The following is a 27,538-nucleotide window of genomic DNA, read 5'->3' as shown; positions in this document are numbered from 1 at the left end:
AGTTCCCGTTTTTTTTTTTGAAGCCAACCGTACACATTGTCGAGATGTTTTTTTATTTCGGCCGGGGATTGACCCTCTTTGGACAAAAACTTTATTACGCTGCGGTACTCAATTTTTAGTAGGTACTTATTTTGAAAAAGTTGAGAACAACGTGTTCTTTCAACATTTATAACTTGACAACTAAAGCATGGAGAAACGACAAATTTTAGGCATAAACAAATGAAAGTTTAAGGCGTATGCCACTATAAATTCTTAAACTGAACTGAGTTTCTTGATAGGTCAGGCTAATTCATTATGGGACCGCCCTCGTATATTTGTCAGTTGTGACAAATAAAATAAAAACTTGGTAACATTAATTAACAAGAACTGACAAATATCACTGTCATCATGGTTTACCACTGTCAAATCATCAAAATGTAATATTAAACTTTTTAAGACACCTTTCCCAGAAATGGCATCTTCTGACCATAATCTTCATGAAAATTCAAATGTTTTAAAACGTATTGTTTCAAGTTCTATACAATTAAATTGCAATAAAATAACGTTTTGGAACTGGTTTCAGGTTGGATTCGATTCATCTCCTATCCATTTGTGGTGGTGGCGACCAGAATGTTTAGAGGAATCCATTTTTTCGAACAATTCTACATAAAACTGTACAACATTTATGCCTTCGTATCCCAGGTACGTAAAGATTCATTTATCTAAAATAAATTAATTACATTTTATTTCAGATGATGTTCTTCGTCCTGTGTTCTCTGGTATTTAACGAAAAAGTTGAAAGCGACCGATTCGAAGAATATCTCCTGATGGCTCTAAAAACACTACTATTCTATTCAGTTTTTACATATTTTACAACAAAAACAAAAGATATATTGTCGTCGAATAGGATATTGATATTCCACAACTGGAACTTGATGGAAGGCATTTGCAGAATCGTTATCGAATGGGCCAAGGCCATAATAGTTGTGATATGTCTCCGCGAGCAAGGGATTGATTTCAGGCCTAGCGTTCCTTACGCAGTCTCCACTTTCTCGTATTACCTATGCACTGAAAAAATTTTTACGGACATCTTCCGAAAAGCATTTCGGTATTGCGCTTTTGCAATTTTCGACGATTTGGAACACCTGTATGTGCCGTTGCTTTTGAATATTTATACCGTAACGTTGAGCATTACTATTGAATTATACTTCTTTTTAACCACGAAATTTGTAAATTTTGCATTTGTGTGTTCATACTTTCTAATATATATCAGAATCAAAGACTCCTATTATAATTATTGGAAAATTCTTGAACTCGAAAAACAGACCTTCGACAACTTCCGCAACGCCAGTCAAAAACAACTAGACGAGTACGATGATATTTGTGCGGTCTGTCTAAATAAAATGAGCAAAGCGAAGATCACGCCTTGCAATCATTACTTCCATCCAAATTGTCTGAAGGAGTGTCTTAAAAATTCATTTTTATGTCCACTTTGCAAACTCAATTTCTAAATAAACAAATTAAGAAAAAACAATTGCATCATCTCATTTATTTTATTATTGAGTCAACTAATACAACAATCAAAGGATACAACAAGTTATACAATTAATAAACTGTAAACAGAAAGTAAGGGCAAGTTTATCACTATAACATCAAAATTGACGATTCTTTTAGGTTCATACAATCTTAATAGAAAATTTGTAAAACAGTGATTAAAAAATATTTGACAGTGACTAGAGACATTTTAGTGCCTAACAGTTTTGGTAATTCAAAATTACGCAATGAGCCTAAACATGATTGTTATGTTCATTTGAAACTTCATTTTTTGAGCTAACAGTACACTGAATCGATATATAGTTTCATAAGAGCAACCTTTTAAACATTACATTTATCTTTAAAATGGAAGTAGGTATAGTAAAATTTGAATTTTTGCAATTAAGATGTCCCAAGAATAATTTAATATCAACAATTATTTGTCTTTCATATACAACAATGCAATGTCTTTCATGATACTTAATTTCAAAAAAAATTCTAAAAAAATATTTATACATATTCAAAATAATTATAATAAATACTTATCACATATACAACAAGAAAACTTAAACATTTACTGATCTTTTAACGAAACTACGCACCAACCTAATACCCTCCTGTCAAACCCTGATGTAAACAGATTGACACCAACGACGTTGTCATCCACCCAGGCCGCGCTCGCTACCATCCTGTTATGCCCTTGTCTACTGGAGCGGGGCAGTCTGGCCAATCTTTGTCCCGACAAATCGAACAATCTGACGTGTCTGTTGTCGTGCGGAATCGCGATTATTCCGTTTGCCGAAACGCTCAACCTGTTCACGGCAGAATCTACTCTTATTGTAGCCACTGGGTATCTCATATTCTTCAGATCCCACACCTTCACGCTCCTATCGTCAGAACCCGAAACAACTTTATCTTCTCTTGTGAACACGGCTGAAGTTACGCTCCTAAAATTCAGTCATAAATATTAAACTACAACATACGGAGACAGTTTACAGAAGCCAAATTAAGTTAATCGTAATCAAATGTGAGAGATTAACTGAACACGTGATCAGATTGAACCAATCAAAGTTTCGGATTCATGGGTTAATCGCACATTAAAATTTAATTCGAATTTAATTCTCTTTCTATAAACTGGCCCACAGTCTATTTTTTTTTAAATCAGCTGTCAGCGTCAAAAGTTAATAAAAAACCAGACTGTGTTAACAGTGTTATTCTAAAACCTGTACTCACCGACCAACAGTTTCCCCATGTCAAAATTGAGGTTATGTCTGTTTAACGAAACTGAAATGTCCAACATGCTTTTCTTACTCAATTCAGGTTTGTCACCTTTCAACTCTTTGCAGTACCGAATCAGGGCCATATTTTCACGCTCTGTGAGGGGCTGCCCACTACCTTTTTTCGCGAAGACATCTTTTCAAATTTTGTGCGTTAATTTTTCAACGCAAACAGTTATGCGCAATGACAGCGCCGATGACCTTGAACGGCTTGACGCTGCCAACCTACATTGTGAAATGCACTATTTGCTATTTTCAACTCCTCATACCAACTTGACAATACTTTGATATCTGATTTAAAAAAAAGACTGCATTCTAATAATCGTGCTAATACCGTGTCTTCAAATAAATTCGGAATTAGAGTAGCACAACTGCACAACAGTGACATTTGACAGCACAGTAAACGCTGTGCCAAAATCAAAAAACCACTGTGGTGCAAATAACACACATTTTTCTACAAGGTTATTCTAAATGATTGTAGTCAAAGCAGGCCAGGCTCATGTTATGAAATTTTTGCGCTTTCATTATTATTTTTCAATTAACAATTGAATCCAAAAATATTGAGTTGTTTTTTTGTTTTGCAACCAATTCTAAAAATATTGAGTTGTTTTGCACCCAATTTAACTCCTGTGTGTGAACGGTGTGTACAGTCACGGCCACGGAATTTCGTCAGTCGTTGTCATTCAACTGACATTAGCTGTAAAACAGGTTTTATATATTTCTAACCCCACATTGGAATTTTTGCCATGGATGTCAAAAACGTTAGTGTTGGCATTTTGATTTTTATTGTGCGTGTCAGAATTTCTGTCACAAATATTTTGAATGTCAGTCATAAAGACAATAAAGCTTAGACTACACAAGTTTTTTCGAACTGACAGTAAAATGACTGACTAAATTCCGTGGTCTTAACTGTACTCACTTATTCACATCACTTTGATGTTTTTTATACGGAGCGCAACCATAAATTTTATATTCAGTTTTTACGCGTACTTGGACTGCAATCATTTAGAATAACCCTATATTACTTATCACAGTGACAGATAAGTAATTTGCACCACAATAGTGTTTTCATTTTGGCACAGCGTTTACACGTGTTTTTTCTCATTCTTATAACACTATTGACAACTGTCAGTGCTAAAAAGTCTACCAATCGTTAATAGACAAAATAAATCCCAGTTTACTCTAATTCCGAATTTATTTGAAGGCACGGTATTTGTAACCACGAAGTGTGCGTGAATTTATACTACTGTCAAAACAAAAATACAATTAAACGATTTTTACCGAAAATAGTAAATTATGGAAGACAAAAAACATGTTTTTTCACGATCGGGAGTAGAAATCAACTTTTCGGATGTCAACATCGTGACAGAAGTAGAGCATTTTCTCCCTAGGGAGCAAATATTTGCAAATACTTGCTCCCTAGGGAGTTTTCATTTTTTTGACAGTTGTGACAAAAATCTAATGGGAGTTTTCATTTTTTTTGACTGTTGTGACAAAAATCTAATTGTGTTGTCAAGGCAACTACTAATTCCATTAAATTCATCGAAAGATGACAACTCATTTGTCATCATTTTTTTATTCTTAAAATTTGAGATTTTTGTGCTGTTTCTACTCCCTACCGTGAAAAAAATAGTATATATACTTCTGGAGAGAATGCTCATTTTTCCCTCGGTGCTTTGTAGCCCTCGGGCTTCGCCCTCTGGCTACAAACTGAACCTTAGGAAAAATCATGCATTTCTCTCCCTCAATATATAATATACTATTTACTTAACACTCTAACATGTTTCACTTACTCTGTATGCCCTTGAAAAACAGAAACCGAATGTACATTTTCCCTAAAATCCCACAGACGGAACGTCGCATCCCTCGAAGACGTTACTGCCAACCTCTGATTGGGGTGCGTTGAGGTATGCGTCAATTCTTGATCGTGGCCTAAATACAACAATCAAACTGAAATATTTTCACTTGTTTTGAAACAGCGTGCTAACCTGATAGAGTCGTCACTAACATCCCCGTTTCCACATCGTGCAATATCGCTGATCTGTCCCAAGATGCTGTGATCACCTGATCAGCACCGACCAACCATTCCGCTGCAGAAATTGCACCACTGTGACCTAATAATTCTCTAAATGGCGTACGAAGGGCCGAAATTTTTGCATCCAGTTTGTCGTCGAGTTCTTCTCCTTCTAGTTCTTCCTCGGACGAGTGACCCTTCTAATGTAATCAATTATAAATTTCGTGCTTTACGTTTTAAATAAAATCGCGTAAATTAAGCACACATTTGCTGTCTGGCCATTTTCCAATAAAAATCTTAAACGGGGTGTAAATGTTATTCTAAAAATATTACAAATAACAACTATCAGCTATTAACTTCGTTGTATATTATGTTTGGAGGATAACAAAAGAACAAAAATAATTCAACCAATGAATAACACAAATGATTATTTATATCTTTTGTGTCTCTTGCGAGGTTTCAAGGTTGACTTGCTTGCATACAAGATAAAAACATGTCTCAACTGCTTTGTCATACACTAATGTGCAGCGTAAAATTGTAAAATAATTACCGCAAAGCACGACAAATACATTAAATCGCATATTATTTAGCGCGATACCCCAAATTATGTTGTGTACATTAAAGCACTTGTCCTTGCAAGTTGTGTTGCGATTATTCTAATTAGTTCTTCTGCAAACAGCTTTCGGTCATAATTACAAAAAACAGATCAAACTGCAAAAAGCAAATCTGTGCTTTACGTTTTAATGTGAAAATTTCTATGTAGAAAAAATTACCGGTAAATCCCAGTTTAGAGCGGCTTGCCATATATGAGCAGTACAATCGCCACTTCCAGTCAAAACTAGATCCTTGGCGGGATGGAATCGTATTGAATTAACGGAACCTGTGTGTCCTTGGTACTGAAGTAGACAACGAGTGGATTCTATACTCCATATGCAGGCGCTATGATCTAAAAAAATAATATCGGAGGTAATTACACGTAACGGGATAGAAAAAATTCATGATAGATTCAATTTTTTCTCTAAAATTTCCATAATCCTAAAACATTCAAAACATTTCTGTTCTAAACCGGTCGACTTTAATTATAACTATTGCGACACACAAATTTCACAATTGATTTTCTGCTTTTTAATTCTCTTTTAAAACCATATGAATTTTTAAGTCAATATTCGTTAAACAAAATAAAAATATCCCAATAAATCAGTTTATCAGCATATACAGTGTGGAATAAAATTTAATTTAATTTAATTTTTAATTTAAAATTTACATCTAGTTACCTTTGGAATTTTTGCACATGTAAATTTTCCTGTACCGCTCTACTTTTTTTTCGAAGTGCCGAACTATTAGTTCTGTCAATAAATGTCATCAATCGAATTGACAATTGTTACAATTTACTAAATTGAATTAACAAACGTTGGTGGCCACTTTCAACACTAGCTGTGACTTGCTTTTGTTAAGTCCTTTTTAATTTCATCCCTTCGCAATAAATCACATTTGGAATTTGGATATATATTTTGAGGTTAGGCTTTCTTTTTTTTGTAGAGCGGCATTTCGTATTTTTACAAGGGTAATGCAAAGGTAACTAGATGTAAATCATTTTATTCCACACTGTATAAATTAAAATGGCAAAATATTAATTGACAAAAATTTAGATTAATTGTGAACAATACTTGGAACGAGACTTGCGTTCGTATTTAAATAATAAATTCCATTATTCATGCATCGTTTGAACGATACTGTGGGTGCTACTTTGTGGCAAAATTTTAAATGTGGTCATTAAGAGGCGGATTTTTTTGGAAACTTACACTTGACCCAAATATAATAAAAATCTCATTGAGAACCAAACAACACATAAAAACAAGAGGTTTCATCGGTTGCTTCCTGTAATTTTATTTTTGGAAAAAAATTAAATTCTTATTAGTGAAATGCCTTTAAAAGTAATTTATAATGAAGACATGATTTATTGGCAGTAATTTTTTCGCTGTCAAAATTTTAAACTGACTTTTTCCATAAGTGGGTTTTTGAATACGGTGAATCATGTGGGAATTTTGTTTTTAAAAATGTTTACGTTGCGATGTTGCAACTGGTAAAATTTGTGATACCTTTATCATTTTTTTATCGATGCAACAAGTTTGGCTTCTGAATTGGCTGAATAGAAAACGTTACAATTCACTTCCGTGCTGATCACGAAATTTATTTGGTTAACGCATAATAAAATAGATGATTTCAGCATTTAAGCGTAGAACCTAGAAATTACTTTTATCGTTGATGATCAAAAATAACATAAAAAAAGTGATTTAACAAAAATGCTAAACGTATATAAATGCGGTCAAGCAAGTTTTACAAGTGGTAAAAAATTGTTGATACCTATTAATTAATCGTTTACTACAGTATTCTCCTTGGACCACGCTTTGTTGCAAATTTTACTTTTCCATTGGAAAATAAAAGGATTTTTAATACCTGGGTATTACTACCTACTTTTTAAGAAATAATCTGTGAAAAAACAAAGATTGAAACGATCGTAAAACAATCTTCAATGATATCAAATTATATTAGAAAATACATATTATGCAATTGGCCGTAAACGTGTTATTATAATAATTACGTTGTTTATTTATGAATAAGAATTAAAATTCATTTAAATGTTTTTAAATGAATATTAAACAAAGGAAGTTTTAGGTACGCAATTAGAATTAAAATTAACTTTACACAATTCTTACGAAATGAAGTTGAAATTCTTCAATAATATTATGCCGCGTTTTTGTGCTCGGAATTTATTACAAACACAAATTTTAACTTTCCTAATTTACTCGTTATAAAAATGCTTTTTCTTTTAGTTTAGAAGAGAATTTCATTTAAAATTCTATGAATTTTTTTTTAAACTTTATTTTGCAAATTTTAATTTTTCATAAATATAAAAACGCAAACATTATTTTGTTTAGTCATGTTTTAAGAATCTCAAATACATTTGGTAAGATTTTTAAATTAAATAATCATCATCAAAACAAAATATGTAGTAGGTATAGTATGTAATAAAATAATTTAGTTTATCTCGGACAAGTCTTAAACATTATACATAATTTACTTTTTTCAAATAGTAAAACAATGGAGTTTGAATAAATAATGTAATATTTTGTCAATTTTTTTAAATTAAAAAATATTAGTTATTTATGCAACAAGTGGGATAAAAGCATTATTATTATACGCGTGTGAAGGTTGCACAACGAGGCGTTATAAAGTAATAAGGCCTTTACAGAGAAAACGTAGATAAATGTGTTATGGTGTAATTACATCAAACAAACTTTACTGGATTCACTAATGTGATGACGACATTAATCACTCTGTGCACTGTACTTAAATAAATATGTATTAAATAGAATCGCGAATTTTTGAAATTCAGTGGAAATTTCAACTTGTTCATAAAAATTTGATATTTTATGTTACGTTACAAAATAAACAAACGAATTCGTAGTTTCATAACAAAAGTTATGAATACTTTTAAGTAATTAGCATTATTTGGTTAATTAATGTATCTGAAGCTGAAAAAATTTTCAATTATATGTAAAGAAGGTTTACTTAACTTCCTTTTACCTTTCTGCAGTATAAAATACACTGTCATAAATTTATATTATAAGTACAAAGAAGATATCTGACCATGACCTTTAATTTTATATTCCCTAGTGGTTAGTCCGTCCAGTTGCTCGTGTTTATAATTGCATAAGTTATAATGTACTATTGATTGATAGCAAGCTAGCCTTCTACAATAATTATCAAATCAATATCAGCTAACAAACACATGTCGCCGCCGTCAATGTTGCAAATTGATTTTTAAGGGTCAAGGTTAGACGTTTCTGACCTGATTAATAAAAAATTCATTCATTACCTGCTGAAGCTGTGCCAATAACTGGCACACCTGGTCGGGCAACAGAAACTTCCCACACTCCATCCTTGTGTCCATTGTAGTCCTTGATCAATCCACAGTTGTACTGCGGGGCTTTGAAACTGGACACAATTTTGCTAGTTTGAGCCTTCAGTTTATGAGCAGTTTTTGACTTTTGCGATGAAGAACTCACTGCAATTGTTACCTCAAAATTTCGAATTTTTTAACCTAAAGACAATCTTACATTTTTTAGTTAAAACTTTGGATATGTTGTTTTCAAAATCAACACAATCAGGTTTATCAAACGTGTCCCTTCCGATTTTTTCATTTAACACTTCTATTTTATCTTGTACTGAAATATGAATCCACAGATCGCTAAAGATATCGACAACAGATAACTTACATGTTTGATTTTCTTGATACAAAATATCAAATTCTTTTTCAATGAGTCTAAATAAGTTGAACAACTTCGTTTTATAGGCTGGGGTAAGGGGACAGTCATTTTCTACATCAGAACGGAAACCATAAAAATCTCCATCGATAACACCACTTTGTGGTCGATTCATAGAGCTTCTCTTCTCCTTGGACTGAACCTTACTGTTCGAAATGTTTTGATTGACTGACATCCTAGACGCGGGAGAATACTTAAATTGTTCGAAACTTACGAAACGATGATGCAGTACAATCAATAAACACGCAACATTGTAATTCTTTATAATTACCTGATGGAAGAGCACTTGTTGGTCAATGTCCAGTCCAGCTGCACCACTGTGGACTATACCCTACTCAAGGTCGCCAATTACGTTAAAACCGAAATATTACGTTTATAAACAAATTCAACATGTTTATGTTAAGTCGGCTCGACTTTGATATATTTGACGTTAATAACAACCGTGAATGACAGCTACAGCTGATATAAAATTGTTCTGCATAGATGGCACCAGCTTCCACACAGCAAATTATAGTTTTCTACAATGTAAAATACTAACACAAGTTACGTACTTTCCCGATAGAAAGTTGCAAATAAACCTTTGGTTTTCTATCACAATTAAGAGACGCTTACATGTATAAAATGTTTTATTAAAGTAGTTACAAAATTGAAAAATCGCCAGCACCACATTTACTCTATCAATTTAACCTATCAACTAAATTATCTATCAATAAAGTAAACAATTCAGAATAAATAAATAAATAATGTCAATATCAACAAAAATAAGTATATGGTAAAGTGCAATAAGCATTAAGTACTTTGGTTTAATATCATTAGTAAAAATACCACAGCATAATACTGAACAGTCTTGCAGCCGTAACAATTTAGTTTGTACTGTTTGTTCTTACATTTGCATTGGCGTGTTGTTGGACGTTTTCTGTCAGCTCCTTGCCAGTTGTTTCAAATGGTAATATCAAACAAGCCACTGCTGCTAGAATAGCAGCCACCGTGTAAATGGTAGTGGCAAAGGAAATAGAACTTTTCAAAAGAACCTAAAAATAAAGGCCATGATATCACATTATTATTTCAGCACGACTGAAAAGTTTATTTTATAATTTAGAAACAGAAGTTACTTCCGCCTTCAATGAATGGAGGACTGATTACAATAATTTATCAGACTAAATCCAAATCACAAAAACCATTCACAGAGTGAAAAATCGACACATTTAATGTGACGACATACCTGTGCGACATAAGGTGTGACCATAGCGCCCAATCTGGCCATCGCACTACACGATCCCACACCGACAGCTCGCAGAGATGTTGGATATACCTCAGGTGTATAAACATAAGCGGCTTGAAAAACACCTGCTATAATTCCTCGTGCCAAAAATAACATCACGGTCAAGAAAATACGCCTGAAAATATAAACTATTACAATGATGACGGTTCGCAATTCATTGACATTATTACTTTTCTGAACAAACCACAAGGAAACAGCAACAAACAGCGTATACCACGAACTGTACAGCCATTGTTTTTTTACGTCCAAATCTTTCAATTGTAAAAATTGTAATAAATATCCCTGAAACAACAAATGTTTTCATTAAACTTATTTGTTCTGTCATAGCTCCACCACATGGGTAAGTAGAGATATTTTTAATATCTCTGGGCTGCAATAGTGGCACAACTTAAAAAATGTCATTTTGGAGTCGCAGCACCCATGCTCCCCAGAACGAGTCATCTTTCCACCAGTGCCACTAACATTTTTCAATTTTTAATACTGGATCGCCAAATAACAGAATAAATCGCTATTCTCTACTATATTTCCGTAACAACGGAAACTTTAGACGCTGTTATCTCAAAAAAATATTTTTATCGACTACCATAGCGAAAATACAATTTTGGCGTACTGATTCAAGGAGAGAAAGTGTCACTTTGTCTGTCTAGGCAGGTAAAGTACTTTACCTGACTCTGACTAGGCCTACTTACAAATATTTTGAAGCGTACATAATAAATAATTAATCGTACGTGGAAGAGTCGGTTTTGAATAAAACAAAAATTGCAAAAACAATTCTTGGCGGTATTCACCAACAGCCAGCACAGTCAGAAACTTTCGCCGATATAGAAATTTTACAAAAATCTGAAATGGAGAAAAATCCAAATACTTGTTTAATTGGCGAAGATGTGGAAAAGAAAAGTAGTCATATTAACAACATAGTAACAAACACTTCCAAACCTTTTTCAATAGCTGCTCCTTCAACGTCTGGTATCAATTTTAATAATCCATCTGGTTGTACATTCACATTTAATATATATAATAAATAATAATGTTCTAATATTGAAATAGTTATTTACTTTCTAAAATATAAATCTACAGTTGAAGTAAGCAAATAGATTGACTTCCGTAAGTAGCAGTGAGGTGGTAGTCGATAAAATCTTGTATGCAACACGGCAGTAAAGTGTCTTTATCGAACTTGTTTGCTTGCTCGACTCGGCTTCGCCTCGTCTCACAATCTGCAAACTCGTTCGATAAAGTGTCACTTTACTGCCTTGTTACATAAATAGCTATTATTTTTCACTTTAGTATAATTGCATGATAACTCCTAGGATACGAAATACGTAAACATGTCCATAACAACCGGGGAATAATACAGGGCGTAATAAGAATAAGCGGGCGTAATGAATTCATAATGCCCTCATCAATTCAAAATTGCCAATTTTTTTTTAAGAACACGGATAGTGAAAAATAACATCTTGTATGCACCACGGCGTCACCGAATGATTACGCCCATCGAACGATATCCATCTCTCGGGCTAAAGCCCTCGAGTTGGATTCATCGATCTCCGGGCGTAATCATCGTTGTAACGCTCTTGGTGCATAAATAGCTATTCTAATCGTCCCACTGTTGCAATGCATGAGCGATATGGTAAGAAATTTATAATAGTACATTAAAAAACAAGTTTCATAAGGAAGAGTTTATTTCATGAGTCCAAGTTTATAAAACGAGTCGCACAGCGCGAGTTTTATAAAGGACGAATGGAATAAATGCCTTATGAAGCGAGTTTTTTTTATACTATTTTTTCTATTTTCCACCTTTTGAGTAGTTTTTAAATCAAAAGTAAGAATGTTAAAATTCTGGGGAATTTTATGATAGTTGGCAAAAAACAATTGAAACACTTGTGGACTTTGGGATATTCGCGCGTATTGGCTGCCACTGCCAGAAACCTCTAGACTTTAGAGGATTCTGGCAGTACCAACATGACAACCGTAAACTGTACTATCGCTATTATAGAACCGCTTTCAGCTGTAACGAACGCAAAATAGACCGTTACATCTGAATTAATTTAAGACACGATATTAATTTTTTACTGACCTGGAAATTCTGCTAATGTGGTCCACAAGAGATCCATATAATCGGTGGTCTGTAATTGTTTACAGTCTGCTGCACACGTATCAAGAGTTTGAGATGGTAAAGGCTTACTTGAACATAAAATGCTCGAAGTTTCAAAAAGTTCCGTGGTCATTAGAACAAGTCCATAGTAGCAAAACGCACAGACCATCCTTTAAAAAAAAAGTTGAAGACTGAATTATTTTTGAAAATTATTACTTACCAAATAAACCACAAAAGGAGAGACGTTCTTCTTAATGAAGGAACAAGTAGGTCTCTAAAACGCCCTCTATGTGGTGATGACGTAGTCGCATCGTCTACCACTAACCGCCCAAGAAGCATCGGCTTGCCGTTATCTTTGGCGATTTTTTCCAAAGTTTCCAGAGCTTTATCGGTCTGCCCACTTGCCACATGATATCTGGCTGACTCAGGCAACCACTTAAAACGCATAATATCAAAGGGTGCTTCGTGTGATGTGGTACAGCTCAAGAAAAATAGCTTGACACATGGTTGATGGATGCGTAGGGGACTGAAATCCCTCCCACTAGCGGAGCGCATTTGTTTGTTGTGTGTCGAGGTGTTTAGACCGTGTATAAACGGACGAAAAATTATAAACAAAATAAAACACTTCATTGAGTGTAACCCTAGCCACATCCTTGTCTCACAGAGACCCTCTCATTTCCCCTTCTGCGCATCTCACATGCCAAGCTGTTTTTGTCAAGCTGTATTTAATTAACAAAGTAATGATACAAATGATGTTTCTCTTATTACTTACAGGACAAACTAAAGCAAAAGCTAACAAAGGGCCTGTCGATAATGCCAGTAGCCACTGCCAACCTAAAGTAGGCATAACAACTAATGCAAGAGCAACCTCAAAACATGCACCTAACGCCCAAAAACACTGCAACACAAAATAAAAGTACAAAAAGGCAAACACAAAATAAACAACTTACATCAAGCAAGACAACACATTTTGCTCTTTGTTTTGTAGGTAAAAACTCTGCATAAAGCGTAACTCTAAAAATAAGACCGAAACAAGTGCAAACAAGAACAATAATAACAAAACAGAGAAAAATTGTACTCACGATTGGGGTGTGCAACCAATGGCAAAGCCCACTAACCCTCTAAGTAACAAAATCCACATGAAACTTGGTGCAATAGCACTCAATAAGCCATAATAAAATAGTAACACTGCACATAATGTTAAAGCCTAAAAATGGAAAAGTAAACTCTTTGACAATTTCAATTAATTTAAATTGGTACATGTTTACGGCCATATCTGTCACTTAAGTTGCCCCAAAATGTAGATGATAACATCATTCCCAAAAAAACTATTGTTGTTGTTAAAGCTTGTTGATATCTAGAAATGTGCCAGTCACAATGCAAAGCAGGAGATAATATTGACAATATTGTCATTTCCATGCTGTCAGCCATCCAACATAAACCAGTCCATAAAGACAACTTTACTTGAAACCATCCAAAACCTAATGCGTTTACTGCTTGAGTTACAGTAAAAGTATCTGCAAATAAGTGATACTTAATGAAAATAATGATTTGGTTTTTTTTTTAAATAATTATACCATCAGGTACAACTGAAACTGAAGCCATTTCAATATCTTGAGGCAGCTCATTGTCTCCATCAGCTGGTTCAGATCTGGTAACTGCTGTTTGACTAGTACTTCCATCAATATCTTGATAACCCTTTGAACGTCGTAAAACCATATTGTTTAATTAATGTAAGAACGTATTTGAAAAAACAATACTATATAATAATAATACGTAAATAACATACTACGTGGATAAGTTTTGTAACCTATGAAATTATGCAACTGTCAGTTGTGACAACACTGACAAATGACGTAATCTAATCTAACCCTACAAAAAAGTTTTTGTTTACAAATTCGAAAAAGGGTTGCTGATCCATTTTATGATTTATTTTAATGAAATAGTTATTTTTATATTAAGTGCGCGAAGAGAGTGTTTTTTGTGCATGAAAAAGTCTTTTACGCCGAGACGAAGGTTGAGGCAGTATAAGCCTTTGAATGCACAAAAACATCTTCGCGCACGAAATATAAACAATATTTTTTCTATAATTGATTCAAAAAATTGAAATTAAAAATCCAAATTTTTGAAGGAACTCTGAAGTTTCAATGCAGTGACCATGTTGCTAGGTAACTAATAAAAAACAGTGCGTGAAATGAAAAACAGAAATAGTCGTATGCGTGAAATTGCATTTCACACACTGTTTTGTATGGTTTCTATGGTTTCGATCTTACTAACAATGTAAAAAAAAAGACACGTAAGAAAATGACCCACTTCATGCACAGATAACTATGCGTGAATTTCAATTTTTTGAATCAATTATAGAAAAAAATGATTTTTCTCCATTTAAATATACCGTACTTGATGGATTACGGTGAGTACATCCTATGAGTAGCTTTATTAAATATTGCCCTTGTCAACGAAAGTAGGTTTTTATGTTACAAATAAAGAAATTACATAAAGTGTATTTACATAAACACACCTATACCTGTATTAAGTGTGATTCTTTTTCATGTGTTTTCTTCTGAACCGAAATTTCATTGTTATCTCCCTTGAACACAACGCTAAAAATAAACCATTTAATACTACTTATCATCATGCAAGTAATGGATATGTAGTTAATAGTGTAGTGACCCAGTTTAAAATTTAAATTTAAGTTTCCGGTACCGCCACAACAGCGCGCCAAATGTGAAGGTACTAGCGGCTAGACTAGGTACTACAAGCGGAAATATGGCGGGGGTTGAAGCTCGCTCGCGCGGGTGGTTGAAGAGGGGTAGTTCACTTTTGTTTGGTTTTTCGAAACGAACAGACCTTTCGAAGAGCGATCCAATATTCCAAAAATCTGTAAGTTACATCTGAACCGATTACACTACCGTTCCGAGTAGATATTTTGTGTCCCCGTGAAGAATCCGGCAGTTTCTTTTTTTATCCACACGGGTAATTATTTATCTCACGTTCGTTGGCCTTTTTTTTGTGTTTTGTTTTGGGACCAGGACCACGTGGTAAGGGTATGTTGTAGATTTCATTTTGTTGCATGCTGTTTCTTTAAGAGGCGTCCATTTGTTAATTTTAAGCGTTATCCCTAAATTTCTCCCAGGAGGTCCATTTTTGACAATCTGTAAATTTCGAAGATTAGTAGCCGTCGTCCGGACCGCGTGCGTCCATTTTGTTTTTTTCTTTCGCTAACATTTTCTAACGGCACTCGACCCACCATATTTTTGTTTAGTATTGCCAGCGAGTATTGTATCCCTTTTTAAAGCGTTTTTATTTTATCGTTATTCAACTTTTCGCGTTTTGTACTCTTTTATTGTCTCATTGTCTAATGTTGCGTTTTGTTTTGCTTGTGTTATCCTTGTTTAATGTTGCGTTTTTGTTTTGTGTATTTTATCATTGTTTAATGTTGCGCTTTGTTTTGCTGGACTTTCTCATCGTTTAATGTTACGCTTTGTTCGATAGAATTAAACTCGGGTTATTCCTTCGTGTTGTTGCTAGATTTCGGAAAAGTTAAAATAAAATGTTGTAAGTGCGCCCTGTGGGAGCTAGGTGACAATCAGGAAGTCGTGGGGTTGTTTAGTAAATTTCTGTGGAAGCTACGGTTATTTAGAGCCGTTAGCGGGGACGGACCTTAGTCTTTGCGGGAGCGGCGTCGGGATGTTTTCGTGAAGCTTCCGTCGACGGTTATAGGGACTTTGGGGTTTTGTCCGGAAACGGTTGGTTGGGGACGGCGGACCTAGGTCTTTGCGGCTGCGGTCTAGGAATGCTACTCGTACGACCCCGAAACGCTCTGTCACTCTTGCTGGATCGGTGAAATAGTCCGACGTTCATGAATACCCCGAATATCTATAAACGTCGCTTGATTTCAAGATGATTCAGATAATTCTTCTGAGTCCCCTCGCGACCGAAAGTTTGTGACCTCCAGCTCTAAGTTCCCGTTGGCGTACCTTGACCGCGTAGTTCCGCGTTAAACATTGTTTTTGTCATTAATCTAATTGTAAAATATGAGTAATACCTGGGATACGGTTTTTGAAGAGGGTTTTTCATCCGTCCCTGTCTGTAATAACTGCCTTATAATTTGTTTACTTGTTTTGCAAGCTTTAAACTGTCATTTTGTCTGTCATGTGCCCGTTTTTCTGTTATTTTAAATATTGTTGCATTCATCTTGTCGTTTATCTTTGTGATGTACTCAACTAGTTAATTTCTTGTACTTCGTTAACCTTAATTTCTGTCTTTTGTATTCGTTTCAATTTCTTTTTCATCAAAGTTATTACAGGCATTTTTAATAAAAGGTATTTGCGTCCCTCACATGTGTGTTTTATTTGCGGCACTCTTCCAACTGGAACCCTCACCGTTTGCATTCCGAACCTTTCCGCCCAAAGAAAATCACAACGTAGGGCTCCTCCGATTCGATGACGATCACGACCACCTTTGTTACCGTTTTGCGCAGGTTCAAATATTTGGCGGAAAAAGTAATGTATACAAATCATTACAGATTTGGTGCCGTGACCAGGATGCAAATTGCGTGAGATCCTTGTGAAGAGAGCCGAGTTTACTTCTTTGTTTGTCTGTTTTGTGCCTGTCCATGTATTCACGCCGCGGGGAGCGGAGTCCCCTTGTGTGTTTTTGTTGTAGAGGAGGACCACGATGGGAACCGGACGTAGACGCGGAAGAGGAAAGGTGCTTAGGCCCAGGGATAGGGCCCCAGACACCCCGCAGAACCGTGCACGACAGCGGGAGGAGGACGCCACAATAGCGCTGTTACGCCAACAGCAAGAAATCATGGCTCAGATGGTGGACTTCTTCCTGGAGCGCCAACCTGTGGTACATCCCCCAAAAACGTCCACGAACGGAGCTTGCCTCACAAAGCCGAACATGAGAAGCATCACATCGGGCAGGACCGACACCACAAGCGCCACCACAAAGGATGGTTGCGTCTGCCGCCATCGGAGAGACGGAAGGGGCGTTCAACCCATTCTCGGTGCCACCTCCAGGTCACTAGTGGGGTAACGATGGCAGAGCGGGAACGTGAGGTGTCCCCCCCTGGTTGTTCCGGCGATGAGAGAAAAAGAAATAGGGTAACTATAACATTGCCAACCTAAAGTTCTACCATAGAAGAACATGAGGCTGCCTTAAATGTTTTTTTTTTCATGTACCGCGGACACGGACCTCGGGGGCGTCGTCAAGGATTGTTACCCCCTGCAGCAGGCCAAAACGGCAACGACACCAACGCGACTACCCACCACAACACGACAACCAGCCATAGCATCACTTTAACGTCCAAAAATTTGTAAACTGCGCCACCCTTTTTAAAGCGTCTTCAGTCACTTCCACATTTTTCGTTCCGAAGAAGCTTGGGGGCGTGTGTAGTGACCCAGTTTAAAATTTAAATTTAAGTTTCCGGTACCGCCACAACAGCGCGCCAAATGTGAAGGTACTAGCGGCTAGACTAGGTACTACAAGCGGAAATATGGCGGGGGTTGAAGCTCGCTCGCGCGGGTGGTTGAAGAGGGGTAGTTCACTTTTGTTTGGTTTTTCGAAACGAACAGACCTTTCGAAGAGCGATCCAATATTCCAAAAATCTGTAAGTTACATCTGAACCGATTACACTACCGTTCCGAGTAGATATTTTGTGTCCCCGTGAAGAATCCGGCAGTTTCTTTTTTTATCCACACGGGTAATTATTTATCTCACGTTCGTTGGCCTTTTTTTTGTGTTTTGTTTTGGGACCAGGACCACGTGGTAAGGGTATGTTGTAGATTTCATTTTGTTGCATGCTGTTTCTTTAAGAGGCGTCCATTTGTTAATTTTAAGCGTTATCCCTAAATTTCTCCCAGGAGGTCCATTTTTGACAATCTGTAAATTTCGAAGATTAGTAGCCGTCGTCCGGACCGCGTGCGTCCATTTTGTTTTTTTCTTTCGCTAACATTTTCTAACGGCACTCGACCCACCATATTTTTGTTTAGTATTGCCAGCGAGTATTGTATCCCTTTTTAAAGCGTTTTTATTTTATCGTTATTCAACTTTTCGCGTTTTGTACTCTTTTATTGTCTCATTGTCTAATGTTGCGTTTTGTTTTGCTTGTGTTATCCTTGTTTAATGTTGCGTTTTTGTTTTGTGTATTTTATCATTGTTTAATGTTGCGCTTTGTTTTGCTGGACTTTCTCATCGTTTAATGTTACGCTTTGTTCGATAGAATTAAACTCGGGTTATTCCTTCGTGTTGTTGCTAGATTTCGGAAAAGTTAAAATAAAATGTTGTAAGTGCGCCCTGTGGGAGCTAGGTGACAATCAGGAAGTCGTGGGGTTGTTTAGTAAATTTCTGTGGAAGCTACGGTTATTTAGAGCCGTTAGCGGGGACGGACCTTAGTCTTTGCGGGAGCGGCGTCGGGATGTTTTCGTGAAGCTTCCGTCGACGGTTATAGGGACTTTGGGGTTTTGTCCGGAAACGGTTGGTTGGGGACGGCGGACCTAGGTCTTTGCGGCTGCGGTCTAGGAATGCTACTCGTACGACCCCGAAACGCTCTGTCACTCTTGCTGGATCGGTGAAATAGTCCGACGTTCATGAATACCCCGAATATCTATAAACGTCGCTTGATTTCAAGATGATTCAGATAATTCTTCTGAGTCCCCTCGCGACCGAAAGTTTGTGACCTCCAGCTCTAAGTTCCCGTTGGCGTACCTTGACCGCGTAGTTCCGCGTTAAACATTGTTTTTGTCATTAATCTAATTGTAAAATATGAGTAATACCTGGGATACGGTTTTTGAAGAGGGTTTTTCATCCGTCCCTGTCTGTAATAACTGCCTTATAATTTGTTTACTTGTTTTGCAAGCTTTAAACTGTCATTTTGTCTGTCATGTGCCCGTTTTTCTGTTATTTTAAATATTGTTGCATTCATCTTGTCGTTTATCTTTGTGATGTACTCAACTAGTTAATTTCTTGTACTTCGTTAACCTTAATTTCTGTCTTTTGTATTCGTTTCAATTTCTTTTTCATCAAAGTTATTACAGGCATTTTTAATAAAAGGTATTTGCGTCCCTCACATGTGTGTTTTATTTGCGGCACTCTTCCAACTGGAACCCTCACCGTTTGCATTCCGAACCTTTCCGCCAAAAGAAAATCACAACGTAGGGCTCCTCCGATTCGATGACGATCACGACCACCTTTGTTACCGTTTTGCGCAGGTTCAAATATTTGGCGGAAAAAGTAATGTATACAAATCATTACAATAGATAATGAAGAATTAAGAGATTGTTTTCATTTCATTTTCTTTATCGTAGCTAGTGTGTACTTCTTGCAAAAGCAATCATGGTAAAAATTATTTCTATATTTTTGTCTGAATTATTTACGAATTTTTTCAGGTTAATTTTACATTTAGAGGCCTTATGGCACCCACGCTGACCGCTTTTAAAAACGATTTGTAAGTACCACTTTTCTGTGAAATTACAAATATGAACATCATATTTTTTGTTTAGATCAGTGAACCTTGATGTTATACAAGATTATGCAAAATTTCTTGCAGATTCCAAGATAATGGGAGTTCTAGGTAAAAAATACATTCTAAATGTTCTTGATGTAATGTTTGAGTATGACCATCGCTTACTAATTTAAATTATTTAATAATTTCAAAATAAGATTTGAAAGCCAAAAACTTCTAAATATTGTTATTTTATCTCTCTATATGCGAGTAGGTAAGGAATTTTTCCATTTTAATCAAGCTCACTTTATCACATTTTATCAACACAACTGAAAGGATTGTTTACTTATTTTTTGACGTACACGTTAATTTAATATAAATAAACTGTTGAAATCTGAAGGTCATGCAAGCATTTATCTTGCATAAATAAAAAATGCGTCTTGTTACAAAAATATTATAATACAGGATGTATCTGAAATACGTGTGTTAATTTTAACCAGTGGAAGAACTCGCCAATTTATTAAACTTCTCTATAACATTTTTACGAAAAAGCATTACAAATTGATTTAAAAATTGGAATAAATTAGCCATCAAAGTGTATACCCGCCTATAGGTAAGGGCGAAAATTTTCTGTTGTGATAGAAACAGTGCTATGTTAAAAAAAGTTACGTTGTTACAGAAAAAAAAGAAATAATTAAAATTCTCATGGTTAGGAAAAAATAAAGACTATAAAAAATAACCACCAACACTGCATCAGAAAATCAACCGGCAACGTTGTGTACTTAGATTTGATTTGTCTAATTTTGTTTTCAACAAACAACTCGTTTGGTAAAAATTGGGGGGCAAAAAATTGTGAAAGTCTTGCGAATTTTGCAAAATGTTATAGAGAAAAGTTTGATAAATTGGCGAGTTCTCCCACTGGTTAAAATTAACACACGTATTTCAGATACACCCTGTACATACAGGTTGTCCCCAAAAAAGAAAACGAGTCCATAACTCCGTTATTTATCAGAAGATTTTAATTATCTGTACACCAAATTAAATGGTTGTTAATAGGCTACAAAATGGCCTAATAAATTTAAGTATAGCCCCATGGGTTTCAAGGGTAAACTGTCAAAATATTTTTTTTCAAATGGGATTACATATTTTTTTTAGTAATTCTGATAGAGATTTTTATTCTGAAAACAACAGTGTATCACAAGTATACACTTAAATACCAAAAATTCACAAAAAAAAAATGTAAAAAAACACTAATATCGTCTATGTTCCATTTTGCGCTAAACATTGGCGACATATCTGCGCAATCCCACATGTTATTATTTGTCATTTGTTTTTCCAGCTACGTTAATTTGGTTATTACATTGTAACGCAATGCATTTTGATAGCTTTTCGCTTGGTGTTCGTCATTTGTTTCATAAGTTAGTGTTATTTTTTTTTATGTGAAGTTATACTTGTGATACATTGTTGTTTTCAGAATTAAAATCTCTATCAGAATTACTAAAAAAAAGTATGTAATCCCATTTAAAAAAAAATATTTTGACAGTTTACCCTTGAAACCCATGGGGCTATACTTAAATTTATTTTTCTAACACTAATATCTTATACTGTTTCCATGGTGCATTTGAGCTCACACCTTATGTTTCCCATAAAATACGCTTTTTTCTATAAGACACATCGTCAATGGCAACATATCTTATAGAGTCATAAAAATACGCTCACACATATTATTCAAGTAACATTTTATTCATCATTTTTACAGTAATTATCACAAAAGTGAAAAGTACAATTATTGAATTGGAACTGCCACATTAGCTTCGTGCTCTTGTTCCTAACATCTTCTTCTTCAACTTCTGGCAATCTTTACATTTTCTTCAAATGATTCTTGCCGTAGTGTGAATTAACTTTTAATGAAGTTCTAGACACTTACCCCATATCAAAAAAAGCCAAAATGACATCTTCCGTTACCTCTGTGATGCTTTTTTTATTGTTCCGGCCTTGAAACGAAACATACACCTTTTCGTATCCACTTTTAGACCTCATTGGTAACAAGTTGCCCCTTTTTTCTTATTTCTTCTGGAACGTTTTGGCACATTTCAACGATGAAAATTGTTTTTTTCCAAATTTGTTGATATTATTACCATAGTACTCACGGCAACCTCCGCATTTTGTGTATTGTGACGCGCCTCGAATAATTTCTGAATTTATTAAAATTTCTGATAAGATGTTAGTGTTAGAAAAAATCTTGAAGACAACGCGTGTTTTATAGTTTAAAAATCTCGATCTATTAAATCCTCGCTCCCTGCGGTCGCTCTGATTTAAACTACGATCTCGATTTTTAAATCGTCTATAAAACGCTTGTTGTCTTAATAGCCATAAGCCGTTTTGTAGCCTATTAACAACCATTTAATTTGGTGTATAGATAATTAAAATCCTCCGATAAATAAGGGAGCTATGGACTCGTCTTTTTTTTTGGGGACACTCTGTATAAATTATTTTTTTTAAACAGTCTGTATATGTATATTTAATATGCATTTAAATTAATTCACTTATAGAAGAAATAGAAACCCGTAGAAAAATAGGTATTATTAATGGCGGAATACTTATTAAACAACGTTTTATTTGCCTAATGTAATTTCACGATTTAATAATGGTTTGTCTGTTTTTTGAAGCAGTACAAGACTCGACAGATTACCTGGCGTCTTATGGTTTGAATATTGTTTCCATTATTATTTGATAATTTATTTTTTACATTACAATCTTACCGAATTTTATTCAAATAAATTCGCTAAACACTTCTGGGGCGCCACCGGACATTGCTTCCGATTAACGCTGAATAAAAACGGAACAAAAACTCGGCAAAAACCATACAGTCGACCTGTTCAGCAATAAACACCATCGCAAGTCGGATTAACTAGCATTATTCCGTGCGCTGATTGTATTTGTAATATGAAACCACATCGATTGTGAGCAGTTAGTACTTACCTACTTGGTTAGCGTTTTTGCATGCAATTATATTAGGAACCGATTCTCCGCTTCCTACTTAACTTTGATTTGAATCCGATCTATGGATATCAGGATTCTACTGAGTTACGCAGTATGCATTGACTCATATCCTGATATTTCAAATTTGTAACATTAAATAAAATTCTTCTATTACCTGATACCCAGAATATGTTTTCTTTTTCAAGTTATTCTGATTGTAAACGTAAAATTTTATAGTAAATGGAACGAGTGGGGAAGGGATGTCAATGAACGTTAACGAAAGAAAACAAGTAACGGAAGCATGGGTGAAGGCCGTTAAAAAAACGAATCAACATTTAATGGTACAAATAGGTGGTGCTCCATTGCCTGATGTTTTGGAACTTGTGCGTCATCTTAATTTGTTGATATATTTTTTTTAACAATGCATTTATAGGCCAAACATGCTGAATCAGTTGGAGTCCACTCTCTTCTCTGCTTACCCGACTTGTACAATAAACCAACGAATTCGTCAGAATTGATCAGGTATCTGAAAACTGTAGGTGCAGCTGCCCCCAATACACCTCTTTTGTATTATCACATACCAAGTTACACCAATGTTAACAGTAAGTTTTTAAGCTTACAAACATCAATCAGTTACTTACATTCTCATTTTCTAGTTCATATGGGTCAGTTCTTGAACGATTCTGTTGGAAAAATACCAACCTTTCATGGAATCAAATTCACGTCAACCGCTCTAGATGAAGGAGTAGCCGCAGTTAAAGCTAACAGCGGCAAATACGCTGTATTTCTGGGAGCGGACCAACTGATGGCTGGTGCTTATACACTAGGTTTTGATTCTGCAATTGCGACCACCTTAAACATGTTTCCACAGTTGGGCATTGACATCCTTGAAGCTGTTAAACAGTCAAAGCTTGACAAGGCAAAGAAAACGCAAGACACTTTAACACAAGTCTGTTCTGTTGTAACAAAACATGGTGCTTGGGTGCCTACAATGAAAGTTGCAATGGATTTATTTACTCCAATCAAAGTTGGAAAGGCTAGAGAACCTCTGACTAATATAACAGGAGAACAGATGAAGGAAATGGAGGCTTCAATGAAAACCATCAACATTAATAACTAAGTTTTATTAAAAATGAATACATAATCTGTTAAATAAACATTGGAATATTAACAAAAAAAGCTTAATAGTAACTCCTCAGTCTTTAATCTTGATGAGGTGAATAAAATTTTGAAGGTAAAACTGGTGACACAGTGTTACTCCCAAATCTTTCATTAAAGGACTGATTTTGTGAATGATACCTCATTTCAATAACTTTATCATAAAATCTTGATAACTTAACAGCATTTGAGGAACCAGCAGCAAGATATCTGGCTTGTCTAGAATCTAACAGAATTTCATCAGCACCAAACTGACTGGAAAATGTGCCCACAGCAGATTTCCGTTCATCTACTTGATCCAGCTTTGTCCCGATTACCAAAATAGGCATTTGAGTGGCACCAAAAAAATTTTCTGGATCATATTCATCCATACTTGTAACAGAATTCAGCGTGGAGGAACTGGCATCACGGTTTATTAATTCTTGTAACCACTTATGAAGATTTACTTCAGACTTGCGGTTTGTCAAATCATGCACTAGTATCACACCATGGCAAGGGTTATAAAAAACATGTCTTGTATTTCTGTGATTGTTACTGCCACCTACATCCCAAAATTCTATAAAGTACGTTTTCTGCTCTTTTGTGCCTTCTTTGTATTCGTGAAGTTTCACTTCTACAGAACACCCAACTGTCCAACTTGGAGACCTTATGGGCTCGTTATTCGCAGTGAGTTGAACAAATGATGTTTTTCCTACGCCAGAATCTCCCAATACCATAACACGAACCCTATCAATAGCAGTCATTGCTGCTTTTTAATATAGTTAACGTTATTTGTTATTTTATTCCAATTTTTCAGGTTATCTTCGTGTCAAGCAACTTAAACTACCGTTTGAATATTTGAACTACGATTACTTCGCAGGCAAACTACCGGTCGTAACACATAAAACTTCATTTTTGCTCCTAATAAGTAATAGTAATAACATAATATACAATTATAAAAATACCCATGTCTTATTGGGTTTCCCGTTTTATTTATTTGTCGGTGTGGTTCACCTTAGCGTTAAATAGCAGTGATTTTTATTGAAAATTAAATTGAGACGACATAATAGTTAAAAATACAAGGTATCGATTGAACTACTCTGATAAAAATTATTCGAGACGGTTCCAGTCGTTCCAGTTATCCAGAGTTATTCTGTGTTATCCAGTTAGTTCCATAGTTCTAGGTTAAATATACAAGATTCAAGTTCAGAAATATTTGATTCGCGAATTTGAAATTCGTTTTAGATAGGTATACTGTAAAACACTAATGCGTCATGGAAAGTAACCCAGATAAAGATTGTTTACCTTGCAAAATAACCTCAATTTGTTGTTTGATGAGTATTGGCAGTTACCTCATTTACCATGGAAGACAACCTCAAAAATACAAATATTACTTAATTGTATTAGGGTTAGGTAATTTTAACAACATCCTTCTTGCAAATATTTTATTTATTTTTCTATCTTAGGTAGCATTGGCTTAGGAATTGGAGAAATATTTGACAAATCACCATTTCGAAGTCGTAAACAAACAAATTGATAAATATGTTTAAGTAAAAATAAATAAATAATATAAAATTTCATTTTCCAACTTTGCCAAGTTTTGTATCAGTTTTGGGATTAGCTGTAACATTTTGTACAGCCACAATTAACTCATTGGCTCTTGTTTGTAAATCACGTAAATCTTGTATATATAAAATTCTCAACACCTTAGCAGCTTGATTTAAAACTGGATCATTTAAATCAAAACCTAAATCAGCATCTTGAAATGGGAATGGTGTACCCTTTAACATTTTTCAATCGTTATTATAAAACAGACAAATGACACAATATTACCTTAATAATTACTTCACTTGGATTAGCCTGTGCTTGTGGAGACAATCTTGTAGTAACCATTTTAGCAACTGCTTTTAAAGTGATCAAAGGATCTGGGTGGGGTGTTATGTTTAATAACTTGGCTACATTTGTAATTCCTTCTGCAAATTCTTTACTTTGGACTGGAAATTGTAAGAAATTGCGTTATTTAATTTTAAATAAATACCTATACCTGTACACTCACAGTTCAACTTGTCAAGAGGATTCTCAGCAACAACACTTGGCACATTAGTTGATTGCAAATTTTCAACTGCATGTTTGACATATAAATCACCTAAAATATTGAAATTAAGTAAATTTTTTATAACCAAAAAGCAAATTACTTTTATTATGAGTCTCTATTTGCACTGCAAAACCTAATAACCACTGAAGCTGTTCTTGTGGAGTTTGTAAATTTGGACAACCTAGTTCTTCCTTATACTTCACGAAATTGTTAGGCCAGTCACCTGAAGCAATATTCTTAAGACCGTTTTGAACATTAGGGCTAGCTTTTTGTATTTTATTTTGCTCCAGCCACACCACAATTTTTCTAAAAGTTGTCACGTCTATAAAATATGTGAGGTTATGGTATCGATGCCGATAGAAAACAAATGGTAACTATTTACCGTTTATGTTTACTGAATCACATTGCGGATATTCTAGGGCAGATAACAACCTTTTTACCATTTCAAAATTGATACGAATTATCTTTGCACTTGTGCTCAAACAAAAAATAATCTCGTTTGCCGATAATTGGTCACGACCACTCACGACACAAACACAACTCACGCTCACAGCTCACGCTCACGATACACGATATTTGTTATTTGACAATGATTTGACGATTTGAAATTTGACATCTTTGGATTTGAGATTTGACAGATGTTGTGTAAAGCACTCTACAGAACGTTATGGAAGTCTACCTAGAAAATTTAACCACCAATAGAACTCCTCAAACTAAGCAACATTTTAATTAATCATTTTTTCGGAAAACTCTCCACATTAAAATTAAAATAAGTTTGAAATTTAAATCCCCATACCCGCTTACCTGTTTACATGTTCATTCATAAGTTAGATGCTTGAGTAAAATACTCGAATAAGAATAATAAAAAATATTAATATCATCACCACATCGTTTTTTTTGTTAAAATGCAGTTTGTGTTCGCACCAAGGATCAAGATCACGAATACTTTTGACCACTTGCATCACACAGGGGATTTGTTCTTCAATTGTGTTAGTCCTCGGAGACGGGTATACTAACTGCTTCATGTCTTCTCTCTCACAAGAAAAAGTCATACAGATTTAAATCCGGTGCACGAGCTGGATTCGTTGTGGCCGATCCATTTTTTTTTTCAATGTTTAACCCGTCATCCGCGTCGATAATAACGATCAGCACAGACGACGGTTTAACCAATATGTCTCTTGCGTAGTGCTGTGAAGCTCTGTGAGGCACCTAAATACCACATATAAAATCTAAATTCGTGACAGCACCATTTGAAAGCAAAGGTAAAATACGAGCACGATCTCTGACTAATTGTGCCCATACATTAATTGAAAATTATTCTGTACTCATGTGGTCACAAAAGTTATAATATCTACACGTAAAGTAAGTC

The 27,538-nt window shown here is 35.1% G+C and overlaps 6 protein-coding genes across 11 annotated transcripts; 2 read left to right on the top strand and 4 right to left on the bottom strand.

Moving 5' to 3' along the window:
• Positions 1–327: 327 nt before the first annotated feature.
• On the top strand, positions 328–1,513 carry LOC138123499 (uncharacterized). Its single transcript, XM_069038260.1, has 3 exons — positions 328–500; positions 563–681; positions 732–1,513. The coding sequence occupies exons 1-3, from the start codon at positions 452–454 to the stop codon at positions 1,488–1,490; spliced, it is 927 nt and encodes a 308-aa protein (XP_068894361.1). The 5' UTR covers positions 328–451; the 3' UTR covers positions 1,491–1,513.
• Positions 1,514–1,518: 5 nt separating this feature from the next.
• Positions 1,519–9,599, bottom strand: LOC138123494 (WD repeat-containing protein 37-like). 3 transcript variants are annotated; one of them, XM_069038254.1, is made up of 8 exons: positions 9,403–9,599; positions 9,084–9,307; positions 8,925–9,032; positions 8,684–8,872; positions 5,577–5,749; positions 4,778–5,000; positions 4,583–4,721; positions 1,519–2,459 (listed from the first exon to the last, which is right to left on the bottom strand). In XM_069038254.1, exons 2-8 carry the CDS (start codon positions 9,304–9,306, stop codon positions 2,087–2,089), a joined length of 1,428 nt encoding a protein of 475 aa, XP_068894355.1. In that variant the 5' UTR covers position 9,307; positions 9,403–9,599; the 3' UTR covers positions 1,519–2,086. The 3 variants fall into 3 exon arrangements, with proteins under 3 accessions (XP_068894355.1, XP_068894354.1, XP_068894353.1); XM_069038253.1 differs by having other exon boundaries at positions 4,778–5,003; positions 9,084–9,340; positions 9,403–9,597; XM_069038252.1 differs by having other exon boundaries at positions 4,778–5,003; positions 9,403–9,597.
• Positions 9,600–9,739: 140 nt separating this feature from the next.
• Positions 9,740–15,163, bottom strand: LOC138123487 (synaptic vesicle 2-related protein). Of its 3 annotated transcripts, none has more exons than XM_069038239.1 (11): positions 15,033–15,163; positions 14,083–14,203; positions 13,766–14,022; positions 13,588–13,712; positions 13,456–13,519; positions 13,278–13,403; positions 12,726–12,940; positions 12,488–12,675; positions 10,584–10,695; positions 10,354–10,528; positions 9,740–10,162 (listed from the first exon to the last, which is right to left on the bottom strand). In XM_069038239.1, the coding sequence occupies exons 1-11, from the start codon at positions 15,141–15,143 to the stop codon at positions 9,995–9,997; spliced, it is 1,662 nt and encodes a 553-aa protein (XP_068894340.1). In that variant the 5' UTR covers positions 15,144–15,163; the 3' UTR covers positions 9,740–9,994. The 3 variants fall into 3 exon arrangements, with proteins under 3 accessions (XP_068894340.1, XP_068894342.1, XP_068894341.1); XM_069038241.1 differs by having other exon boundaries at positions 15,027–15,157; XM_069038240.1 differs by lacking the exon at positions 13,278–13,403.
• Positions 15,164–19,770: 4,607 nt separating this feature from the next.
• Positions 19,771–24,128, top strand: LOC138123500 (N-acetylneuraminate lyase-like). Its single transcript, XM_069038261.1, has 6 exons — positions 19,771–19,849; positions 19,900–19,958; positions 20,014–20,084; positions 23,175–23,320; positions 23,371–23,539; positions 23,594–24,128. The coding sequence occupies exons 1-6, from the start codon at positions 19,847–19,849 to the stop codon at positions 24,055–24,057; spliced, it is 912 nt and encodes a 303-aa protein (XP_068894362.1). The 5' UTR covers positions 19,771–19,846; the 3' UTR covers positions 24,058–24,128.
• On the bottom strand, positions 24,045–25,383 carry LOC138123504 (rab-like protein 3). Its single transcript, XM_069038265.1, has one exon. The coding sequence runs from the start codon at positions 24,836–24,838 to the stop codon at positions 24,140–24,142; it is 699 nt and encodes a 232-aa protein (XP_068894366.1). The 5' UTR covers positions 24,839–25,383; the 3' UTR covers positions 24,045–24,139.
• A 122-nt stretch (positions 25,384–25,505) lies between these two features.
• Positions 25,506–27,207, bottom strand: LOC138123503 (RNA transcription, translation and transport factor protein). 2 transcript variants are annotated; one of them, XM_069038263.1, is made up of 6 exons: positions 26,974–27,207; positions 26,552–26,848; positions 26,270–26,491; positions 26,131–26,220; positions 25,908–26,068; positions 25,506–25,855 (listed from the first exon to the last, which is right to left on the bottom strand). In XM_069038263.1, the coding sequence occupies exons 2-6, from the start codon at positions 26,610–26,612 to the stop codon at positions 25,652–25,654; spliced, it is 738 nt and encodes a 245-aa protein (XP_068894364.1). In that variant the 5' UTR covers positions 26,613–26,848; positions 26,974–27,207; the 3' UTR covers positions 25,506–25,651. The 2 variants fall into 2 exon arrangements, with proteins under 2 accessions (XP_068894364.1, XP_068894365.1); XM_069038264.1 differs by lacking the exon at positions 26,974–27,207 and having other exon boundaries at positions 26,552–26,893.
• Between the last annotated feature and the right edge of the window lie 331 nt (positions 27,208–27,538).

This window comes from Tenebrio molitor, chromosome 2 (assembly GCF_963966145.1).
Source record: "Tenebrio molitor chromosome 2, icTenMoli1.1, whole genome shotgun sequence".
NCBI classification, from domain to species: Eukaryota; Metazoa; Arthropoda; class Insecta; order Coleoptera; family Tenebrionidae; genus Tenebrio; species Tenebrio molitor.
The sequence above is the reverse complement of the archived record's forward strand: the minus strand, read 5'-3'. Positions and strand labels throughout refer to the sequence as shown.